The sequence below is a fragment of the Euprymna scolopes genome, chromosome 1 (genome assembly GCF_053919585.1).
Source record: "Euprymna scolopes isolate OS-2025 chromosome 1, ASM5391958v1, whole genome shotgun sequence".
Lineage (NCBI taxonomy): Eukaryota > Metazoa > Mollusca > Cephalopoda > Sepiida > Sepiolidae > Euprymna > Euprymna scolopes.
Genome location: NC_136482.1, coordinates 81276797 through 81289172, shown reverse-complemented (window position 1 = coordinate 81289172; position 12376 = coordinate 81276797). Strand labels below are relative to the sequence as shown.

General features: G+C 32.1%; 1 protein-coding gene across 1 annotated transcript in view; it reads left to right on the top strand.

Annotated features, from left to right (window-relative positions):
* Positions 1-9413, top strand: part of LOC145280649 (short transient receptor potential channel 7-like) — an 84797-nt gene extending 75384 nt beyond the window's left edge. Inside the window, exons 16-17 of the mRNA XM_080132171.1 lie at positions 1928-1994; positions 9153-9413. Of these exons, the coding sequence (XP_079988297.1) occupies positions 1928-1994; positions 9153-9277 (192 nt within the window). The 3' untranslated portion in view covers positions 9278-9413. The remainder of the gene's footprint in view (positions 1-1927; positions 1995-9152) is intronic.
* The last annotated feature ends 2963 nt before the right edge of the window (positions 9414-12376 follow it).

Below are 12376 nucleotides of genomic sequence, written 5' to 3'. Positions count from 1 at the left end.
ATTGTTAGTTTTTACTTAGAAAAATATTTTATCTATTTGCATACTAGCGAGCTGCCTAACGTTGCACGGTTGTAAAATATGCTTAAATGTGATATTTTAATTAAGGCAGATTTCATATTTATAAGAATAAATACTAAATTTGCATTAATCAAAATAGTTTTCTATTGATTATTATATTGTACCCAATATATATTAGTGATCTCAAAAGTGAAAAAAAAAAAAAATGACTTGGATGCCATCAGCTAGAATTGAAATAAAACATATAGCTCTCCAGTTTTATTTATTACGTACTATGTTCTTACACATACAAACTTTAAAAATAATGTAAAATATATAAATGTATATTTTTGCATGTGCAGAAGAGCACTTTAAGTTGACTTACACTTGCCAAGTTTCAATTTTGACTCCTTAGCATCTATTTTTACCAGCTAAAGATCGAATCAAATTAGTTCCAAATCCCCTGTATATCAAGTTTGTAGATGAAAAATTGACAGAAGTTTGGTAGAGACCATTACTCGGACATATCTGTGTGTGTGTGTGTGTGTGTATATATACATATACATATATATATATATATATATATATACACACACACACACATGGGGCCCACATGATAAAATAACAAAACAAAAAACAAAAAACGACGATCTTGCATAAAGTTAAGTGGGTGAATAAAATGGATCTAGTTAGGATGTTGCCTGCTCTTAATCATATTATTTTCTGGATTTCTCATAGTATAGCACTGGCACTAACCCTTGGTTGGAAATACGTAATTCACAAGTGGTCCGCAGTCACTTGTATATCCCAATCGGGGAAGATAACAGGTTTTTGCATTTCTTGCATGGGGGTGTTAACGTCCTCAAACATACAGCACCTGGTATTCACAAATGATCTTCCATTTGGTACAACCAGGTTCAATGATGCTTAACTTCAGTGATCTAATAAAAACTGGTGTGTCAACATGATTGTGCCATATATATATATATATATATATATATATATATATATATATATATATATATACTAGCAGGCCGCCCGGTATTGCCCGGTCATAAAATATGCTTAAACATGATATTTTGATTAATGCAGATTTTGTATTTATTATTATATTATATTGGATCCAATATATAGTAATGATTTCAAAAGTTTTAAAAAATGACTCGTGTGCCACCACAGAGAATCGAAACTAAAATGTTTAGCTTATGATTTACTTTTTCCTTTGATGATAATGTCTGAGCTATGAAGACCTGTTTGCTGCAGGGTTAAAAATTAAAACCTGAACCAATAATTATTATGTTACACATGCATATTCGTAATACCGTCGTTCAACTTTCACCTGACAAATTTAATTTAACTTTCACGCTTTTGCACAGATTTTCCCCAGCTAAAACACAAATATAAAGTTTTGCATGGATTCAAATACCTTATATATTAAGTTTCATGCCTGTAGACAAAAAATTGACAGGAGTTTGGTAAGCAAAATTTTTTAAACAAATATATATATGCATACATAAAAATATGTATAGAAAGGTTTGTGTTTACTATAATCTTTTTATGTAAATATTACACAAGTATAAATCATGTAGAATATTTGCATGACTATAATTACACAGAAGAGTTAATTAAAGATGGTCATCCCATAAGAAAACCGAAAAAACTAATAGGGAATTAATTAAAATGAATGTTTAAAAGAATATACAAATTAGCTAGATCTTTTGCAGATAAATGAAGTTTCACGACTCGTATATAACAAAGTTGTATTTTCTTTTTAATTAAATAGAAAAAAAGTGTTTTTAATATGATTATCAATACAAAAAAAAAATTCATAAGATTATAGATAATTTCTCAGAGATAATTTTGGTAGAATATTGTTCAGATCTTTCATAAAAAGTTTTTTGCTTTAATCATATTGTTTACCTTGTTTTAGAGTGTTATGGTCGAAGTGATTCAACGTTATATTCTGGACGTTCAAAGACAAAATGAAGTTACCGAAGGTATGTATTAGGTTGATAAAAAGGTTCTTGTGGAACTTTTAATTTTGATTTCAAATGATGTATTTTCAAAGACATTTTTGTATGATACCTTTACTTCATACATCATTTTAAAGAGCCCTTTTCTTCACTGTATCTAAATTACAATTGTTTTCTATAACAATTGTGTCCTCTTTTCAGAACATGGAATACAAGATGGATGAAAAACAAATTTGCACAATTTTCTTATTTCAATTTAAGCTAAGCTGAAAAGTTGCTAAAACAGCTCACTATATCAATGAAGCATTTGGCCCAGAAACCCCTATTGAACGCACAGCACAAATTTTGTGGCAGCAACAAGTCTTGAAGCTGATGAGCATAGTGGTCAGCCATTGAATGTTGACAACGATCAAGATCAATCAAGAGCCTTAGTTGAAGTTAATCCATGCACAACTGTTTGAGAACTTGCTTCTAAAATTATCCGTAGCATATACAACAATTTCCAACCACTTGAGAGAGATTGCTTGATTATGACTGGAACAATAATCAAAAGAAACACCATTATGAAGTGTCCTCTTCCCTTCTTTTATGCACAAAGAACATCCCATTTCTTGACAAGGTTGTAACTTGCAATGAAAAGTGGATTCTTAATGACAACTGGCGATGCTCAGCTCTGGATGCCAACGAAGCTCCATGACACTTCCTGAAGCCAGAATCGTACAAAAGGTCATGCTGACTGTTTGGTGGTCTGCGACCGGTCTCATCTATTGCAGGTTTTTTTTAATGCAGGTGAAACCATTACGCCGAAAAAGTATTGTCAACAAATGGATAAAATGGATCAGAAACTCCAATAACAACACCCAGCATTAGTCAACAGGAAAGGCCCAATCCTACTCCACAACATTGCCCAACCACATGTTGCTAAACCGACCCTACAGAAGTTGAACAAATTGGGCTATGAAACTCTGCCTCATCCACCATACTCTCCAGACCTCTCACCTCTTGGCTACGACTTTTTATATCATCACAACAATTTTCTGTGTGAGAATGCTTCAAAAACCTGAACAATATCAAAAATGCCTTCAGCGACTTCATCACCACAGAACGCAAGATTTTTATGTTACTGACATAATTACACTTATTTTGTGTTGGCAAAAATGTGTTGATTCTGATGATGCTTATTTCAATCAATAAATTTTTGTGTGAGCCAAGATATGTTCATCTGAATTTAAGTTAAAAACTGCAAGAATGTTCTTGTCAACCTGATATTTCAGGTTTGATGTCTGTATTTAATATTTAATGTTGCAGTATTTAATATAAAAACACAAATACACATTGTAAACAATTCCTGTATAGAGAGGACAGGATTCATAATTTTTGCAATAATATTAAAAGTAAATGTAATAGACTTGATTGGATTTAAAAGGGTTGATGTGATTCCATCATCCTAATTAGTATCAGTTACACAAATATTTATTTTAATCAATATTGCTAATTTGTCGTTTTTCTTTTTTTCTTTTTTTTTTTAATTTTCTTTAGTTCAATGGGTCATTCTATCAGATGCAATGAAATTCACTGATGATATGTCAGGTTTAATAGCTTCATTTTCTAGATATAAATGTAGGAATTAGATAGTCATAATGGATTGTGTATGACTTATACTAGAAAGAACGGTCGGAAATATGTTCCCAGGACTTGCTGCTGCATTCAAAATTAAACTTTTTACAGATCGTCGAGTGGAGATATTTACACAATCCATTGTGTTGCATTAAATTCTCAGCAGAGCTTCTACTTCTGTGTAGCAGAACCTGCACTTGTCATTGCTGAGACCACTCATCTTCTTAAAAGCATTGGTCATTAAGCCATTTTCTTGGGCAGCCATTAAAATTCTCTCCTGATCATAGTGGAGCAATCCTCTTTTCAGCCAGTCTATAAGAACCTTCATTATCTATATAGTCCTAATTGAATTCACTCAAAAAATATATAGCATGCAGATTGTTGGCCCATTCTTCTAATTCTTTGTAATGGCAGATCTTCGACTTTTGGCAACATTTTTGGGCTCTTTCCACAGCAGACTTGTTTTCTGATTCTGTTTCATGCAAAAGACAGTCTTGTCTAAAATGTTTGTCTAGTTTCATGATGAATGTTGTTGGCTATTGTTTCACGATATTGGTGCGCCATTTTGAGGCTTGGATATTAAGAGACCATGAAATATTGTCCATTGCTCACAATATATTAAGTGCTGATGGTCAATTTCTAAGTAACCCATATATTCTGCTCCTATGGGCAGATACCAACTAGGCTGGCACAACTTTTGGTATGTTATTCTGTACACCATCAACATTTTCTGCACATTATATAATATATATACATAAAAAGGTACTTTCAATAATTTTAAATACCTGCACAATAAAAAAAATCTGAAAACTTGTCGGCGCTGTTTTACAGTTTCTCACTATCAATATCGTTGGTTCTTAATAGTTGTGTAAAGACTACATTTTGTATTATTAATGTTATCAGCTTTGTTTACAATTCCTCTACAACTATCGCCGCATTTTCATTGTTACAGTAAAAAAAAAGTCACATCTTAAAAAAATATAAAAGATGAAACTAAAAGGTTAAAGACTATTTTTTAAGAACCTTACCATAGTGATCAAAGCTAATTGCTTCAGGATGTCTCTGGCAGTAGAATTGGGAAGCTGACTTTGTGTTCGATTAGTTTCACTTTTATACAAAAAACACGAGAGAACAGAATAGTGTAAATTTCGCTCAAAGTTGCCCAAATAAAAGATAGTGATGACCTCCTTTCGCAAATCATAGATATTATAATCCAGGGAGTAAATAAAAAGTTCTAAAAAAATAGTAACCCCCCCCCCACCCCCACCCAGACCCCCGCAAAAAAAAGCCTTTGCTGGATGTACAAAAACATGCGCAGCCATTTTGCCTTTATATATATATATATATATATATATATATATATATATATATATATACTAGCGGGGCTACTCGGCGTTGCTTGGGACCATATAAACAATGAGAAAATTGAATTTGATTTTGAATATATTTGTTATTCTTAGGAGAGAGGATTTTTTAATGTCTATGTATCATTTGCTATTTCGAGCAAAAGAATATTTACCTATCTAGGATGGGTATTACATATATATTAAATAATTGTATCTTACCTAGGCTAGGTAATTTACAGCATGTATATGAAACAATTTTACCTTTGCAAAGGACGAGTAATATACAACACATACTTGAAATAATTTTACCTACACTAAGACGGGTAATTTAAATACATATATGAAACAATTTCACATACTTTTTGTTACCACAAAACTGACATTACTCTCTCCAACCCAATCCGCAAAAGAACACGCAAGAGCACGCTTAAAATTAACATAATCATGCTTCTTCCTACCCACCACTACAACCATCACATCATTCCTGGATAACAACATAAAAAAAAATTTTTTAAATATAGATTACTCCCTAAAGAAACTGTCCTAGTAAATTTTCATAGAAAACCAACAATAAATATGTATTAATCTAATTTTGAGATCGTAAACTGTTTAAGCCATATCCAGAATCGCTTGACAAATGAAGTAATTTTTAGATAGAAAATTGTCTAAGCCATTTACGGTACAGACTTTATATTCTGCCACTCTCATTTAATCCAGAGCGACATTGATTATTCTGCTAGTATATATTTGCCCCTATCTCATTCAATCCTGAGCAACTCCAGGAATTTTGCTAATATATATTTCCATCTATTACCTTCAATTCCAGGCGAAGCCGAGGATATTGCTAGCAAATTTCCTCACCTATCTTATTCAATCTTGAGCAACGCCGGGTATTCTGCTAGTGTATATGTGCAGTTATCTAATACAATCCCGAGCGACACCAAGTATTCGTCTATTCTGTATTTTTACCTATCTCATTCATGCCCAGGCAACGCCAGGTATTCTGTTAGTATTTATTTGCACCTGCATTGTTGAATCCATGGCGATGTCTGGTATTCTGCTTCTGTATATTTCCATCTATATCATTCAATCCCAAGCAACGTTGGGAATTTTATTAGTATATATTCTCACCTACTCCATTCAATCCCAGGTATTCGGCTAGTATATATCTCAATCAATCTCAGTACATCCTGGGTGAAGCTAGGTATTCCGTTAGTATATATTTCAATCAATCTCATCCAATCTAAGGCAACGCCAGGTATTCTGCTAGTATATATTTGCATCTATCTCATTGGATCCCATATGCCTGTGTATTCTGCTTGCATACATTTGCATGTATCTCATTCACTCCCGAGTGACTCCGGGTAATCTTCTAGTATATATTTTTACATATCTCATTGAATCCCATAATTCTTGGATATGCTATTAATTTCGAAAATAATTTTTCATAATTTAACCCACATTATATTTCCACCTACTTAATCCATTCAAAGGCGATTCTATGTATTCTGCTAGTATGTATTAACACCTGTCTCATTACATCCTGGGTGGCACAAGGTATTCTGCTACAGAACATTCCGCCTATCTTATCCAATCCCGAGCAACGTCAGGTATTCTGCTAGGAAACATTCCACCTATTTTCATCCAATGCCGGGTAATCTGTGAGTAAATATATCCACCTATGTCATCCAATCCTGGGTGACGCAAGGTATTTTGCTAGTATATATATCCACCAATTTCTTCCAATATTGAGCAACACCAGGTATGATGCTAGCAAAATTATTGACTTATGTCATCCAATCCCGGGCGACACCAGGTATTCTGCTAGTACATATATCAACCAATCTTATCTGATCACAGGCAACGCCGGGTATTCTGCTAGGAAACATTCCATCTATGTCATCAAATCCCGGGCGACGCCAGGTATTCTGCTAACACAAATACACTTATTTAATCCAATCCTGGGCTACGCCGGGTATTTTGCTAGTACATCTATCAACCAATCTTATCTGATCCCAGGCGACGCCAGGTATTCAGCTAGGAAACATTCCACCTACTTCATCCAAATCCGGGCCATGCCAGGTAATCTGCTAGTACATATATCCAACTATGTAATCCAATTCCGGGCGACACCAGGTATTTGGCTAATACCAACCAATCTTATCTGATCCCAGGCGATGCTGGGTATTCTGCTAGGAAACATTCCATGTATTTCCACCTACGTCAGGTAATCTGCTAGTACATAATACTTTCATATAAATTCCTTAATGTAGTATTAGTCTCAGCATTCAATTGACTTTAATACTTCTCAAGATTATATAAAAAACATAACCTCCCAATACTAAGAATGGATTTCTGAATAATAATGTTTTTATTTCAGAATTTGGAATCAGCAGTTTAGCGATGTGTGATGTTTGGAATATGACATCTTGTCTCAATTTAATATACGATAAATATATATTATGCATCTTTTCTTACTTGGTCTTTTGGCTAAGATCAAAGTGTAGTATCTGTTCTTTAAATTCAAGCCGTCTCATTTTTCACCCCCCCCCCTCTCACTAAGAAAATAAGGGGGAGGTTATACCTGGGATCTCAAGCTTTAGAGAAACAAACGTTATTCGAAAATAAGGCGGATTTATGCCTGGGATGTCATCAAATCCATTCACTCACATTTCGTATAATATTAAAATGTGTAAATATAAGAGTGTAGTGAAACAAACACTGATTAACTCATTATGCCTCCCACCTTTCCCTTTCTACTCGTCTATATGTAATGTTTTAGATTTAGGCAGTTATTGTGTGTATTAACAGCCACCATTACAGCTTGCTGACGTCACGTCACGTGATATGACTCAGTGTTTTTTTAAATATGTATAAATATCATTAGAATCAATTTATTATAAGAATTACATAGTATTTAACGTTAAAATGTCAATTCCCCCCCCCTGCAGAAAAACGGCCAGCTGACCAACTTAGAGTTGATTGTTTGGGCCAAACATTCAATATTTCTTGCCTGGAGGTTCGAGTTTTAATATGATACCAAATTTGTCAATTTTTTTTGTCTGGCGAAAGTTTTTAGCGGACATACAAACATACTCACACACACACACACACACATTTTCGCTTTTATATATATATATATGTGACTAACGGCCGTGCCCGGCGTTGCCTGGGTGTTTGGAGCAAAAAAAAAAAAAAAAAAGAAGTGATATTAGGTAGGCAGGCTCGAACTTGTGGTGTGAAGGCGAAAATGAAAGTGAAAGAAAAGCTGACATCTTACCGCTGTGCTACAACGCAAGAGGAAGTGAAAAGCATTCAAATTTAGCAACGTCAATTAAAAACTTAACTTGCTAAATGAATGAGTTTACGTAGGCGCAGAAATGAACATCTGGCTGCAGGCCAGTTAAGCTTCCCGCTTTCTGCCATTTTACTTGTTTCCCACGATGTTTGGGAAAACCAGCTCTCCACAAAAGCAGTGTCCAAATGAATAGCAATTGTCTGATATGAAGGGTTTTTCCCAAATTGATCAAAGCTAATTGCCTTTCTAGACGTCCCGGCCGAGAAGGCCAATAAATGATTTTGCTTCGATTAGTTTTGCTTTAGTTATACGAAAAAAAAAACTAACTCGCAAAAGGACAGAATAGAGGGAATTTTTAAAAGTCGATTAAAATAAATGTAGAGACGACGTCCGTTCGCAAATCGTAGATATTATAATCTATGAAGTATAAGGAAAGTTCTAAATAAATGTAACCGCGTCGAGAACCCTGGCGAAAAATGCTTTTCTTGGACATACAAAAATGTGCACAACCGTTTTGCCTTTAATATATATAGATGGATATTATTTGCAATTGATTTTATTGATTCCTTTTTTATATAATTTGCAATAAATTTTATATAATTTGCAATGAATTTTATTATATATATTATTTGCAATTAAGCTACAAAAAAATTAACCTTCATTTCCTCTGAGAAATATAGAATGCCTCTGTGTTGTTTAATTAGCATAAATATATTCTTATATTTTACTGTGTGCATGTTCGAATAAGAAGTTTACCTAGTTTGATGAAACCCAGATAGGAAACTTCTCATTTATATTTGCTCTGTGTATGTCCTATATTGAGCACTTTTTAAAAATATCTTTTTTTTTTCAATTCTACATCTGTCTTCCACCCCAAGAATGTTATATAATATTTTCTATATATGTTTTTTATCTTTGCAGACGAAATCCAAGAACTAAAAAATGATATAAGCAGCTTTCATTATGACATGAAGAACAGGTACGATATTTTGGAACAATCACAGCAGAAACTTTTGAATTTGATAGAAAAAAAAGTAACGGAATGAAAGTGCTGTTTGCTAAAACAAGTAGAAAAGGGGGGGGAATCAACTGAATTTTAAAAGAAAAAAAAAAAAACAAGCAATCGGTGCTTGACGGATGACGATTTTTTTTTTTTCTTGTAAGCATTTGAATTTATCTCTTTGTAAAAATTATTTCACACAAATCACTTAATTGCAATGTTACTGTGGAGAAAATTGCTAAATTCTTTACAAACTGATAGCTGAATGTGACCAACTTTTTTATGTAAAGAAATCCATAGAAGCTAATATTTGTAATGCTAAAAACAAGAATCACTAAGTCCATAAAAAAAAAATACTGGTTATTATTATACTATATTATACTTATCATGAAAAGCTCTTGGGAGTCATTGAGGGAGAAGGGTAAGGTAATAATAAAAATTCCAACACTTATAGACTAAAAGTATTGGTTAAGATTGCAACAAATTTGGCATAAAAAGCCCTTGTAATGCTAAATGTAATACAATTAGGAATACTAATTATGATACATAAATAATTTCTTGATAAGGCTGATCAATAGCAAACATGCACCTTAACATTTTAACAAAATTTTAATAAATTCTTAAAAAAATTATATCGATTTGAATTTTAAAAAGCATTATATCTTTATTTCATATCATAAAATAAAGAAGTTCATAATTTTTAGCAGAAAAGTTATATATATATACTAGAAGGCATTGCCTGGTTATAAATATGCATAAATATTTTAATTCATACAGAAACTGAGACATGTCCATATGAGTATTGTTTTTTTCTAAACAGTTCACTTCTTGTAAGTAAAAAAAAATTCTCTTGCTGAGATTGAAAGCAAAACCTAAATACAGTGAGTCAAGTATGATAACCATTAGGCCAGCTTGACACACTCTTTAAAAAATGTTTTCAAACCTACTTATTCTTAACATAAGGAATCTGTCATTTGAACAATTCACTCATGCGCATTTGTGAAACAGCTGACAAACAGGTAAAAATCTGATTACCCCCAAGTACCAATTTTTCAATTTTTACCTATTAGCAGCCCTTTTTTCTGGATGAAAACGGATTAAAAAGTTTTCCACATTTCTGAATACACTATATACTAAATTTCAAGTCTGTAGATCAAAAATTAGTTAAGTATATAGGTTGAGAATTGTCCTCTCTCTCTCATACACACACATACATACATTCTCACTTTTATAGATCTATAGAAATATAGGCATTTCTTAGTCTGTCAATCCATTCCACTTTTTGGGTGTGTTGGTTGGTTGTTTTTGTTTTATGGCATATCAACCCTTTTCAGGTTATTTAATGATTTTGAAGAAAAATTTTTTAATAGAATATATTTGTTTTCTTAAGTCGGTTTCTATTTAACCCATAGTTGGGACCCAAACAGGTACTACCACTCCGGGTCAGAGTGGACCTGGGAGCAATGCCAATTAAAGGATGGCTCCACACTCCCCAAAGCCTGCAAGCTCACCATCAGATATAGTTTAAGGCCATATCCAAGACCCCACTTTTTGGGAACTTCTGGTCAGATCCGACTGAAATTTTGTATGGACCTTTATGATAAAGTGCAGTAAACTAAGTATTATGGTATCTGTCCGATGGATTTATAGAGATTAGTATTTAATAAAAACAAATTTAACCATATTCAACCATCAATTTAGTAAGTCAAGAGGGCTATAATTATTTGCTAGTTTTTAACAGGCGCTAAAAGTCTTGTATGTATATATATATATAAATTTTACTTCAACACTCCATTATTTTAAAACAGACATTATTGTAAATTCTTTGAGAAAAAAAGGGGATCATATTAATTACATCATTTGATTCCGAATAAAAAAATTTTACTTGTAAAGTTTGGTCCCGTTAACAATCATTTAGACTTCCAGTAATTCTGGAAGCAAATTCAAAAATGTTCACGTATTCTTATCGTAAATATGAATCCAATGTTTATAGGGTTTACATTATATCTATTTGTGTTAAACTATAATAAGAATAAAACAAAACGTATATCTATTAATTCTGCATCCTAGAAAAATTGTGAAAAATAATGTTAACTTCATATGATAATTAGCTTTACAAATGAAAACTTTTTTTATTGTGATTGCTTTTCTTGTGTTTCTCATTTGTGATGCGATTTACACCTTTTGCTTATAATATTACAATTTTTTCACTTTCCTAAAATGAACTTTAATTCCTTTTGAAATTCAACAACTCTTGTTTTAATTTATCTTCTTTTTTTTTTTACTGTACATAAACACTTGTCATTTTACTTTGTCCCTATTTACTTGCCTACTTAGAGGACAACGTTAGACACAAGATCAGTTTTAAAAAAACAAAAGCACAAATATATTAGGACAAAAATTAAAAATTGTTTTGATATAAAATGTTTCAATATAAAATAACAGAACAGAAACAAATCATTGTTTGGCAAGGAAGGTAATTCAGCCAAAGATTTTATAAAAACTAGGAAAATTTAAAAAGCAATGGTATTAAATAAGATTGATCATTAAATTTAATGAAACAATTACTGGTGTTATTTAATTATTTTCAGTTTTCTTAAATAAGAAGTACATAATTTTAACGGTCAATGATCTTTACCAAAAAGGTTTACAAGCCACTGTTACACAAGGTCCAAAGAGAACATCTACATCAAATGTATTACGTTGACTGCAAATATATATATTAGTTCACTTTTCTTTTTTTTTTTATACAATACACTTGGTGTGCTTCAAAATTTGAAAACTACAGAAGGCAGAAAATATTGACAAGATTTATTAAATAAAAATATTCCAATTTTTGTATAAATTCGAAATAAATATTTTAGAAACAGCCAAATATGTTGCTTTTTTAATGCATTTTCTTAATCCAGGTTTAATTTAATTCTAAGTACTTTTTTTTTTTCTTCAAAAAAATAAATCTTTTATCAGCTTCCTTGCAGGATCACTTAGATTTAAATCTAAAAAGAAAAACAGAAACCCTAAACCTTGAAAATACATAAAACAAATTAAAGAGAAAGCAAAGATTTCTTGCTTTCTGCTTTTAATATTCTCCGGAAATAAGAATTGCTAAAGTTCTCATTTCATCTTTTAGTAATAGCTCTATTTG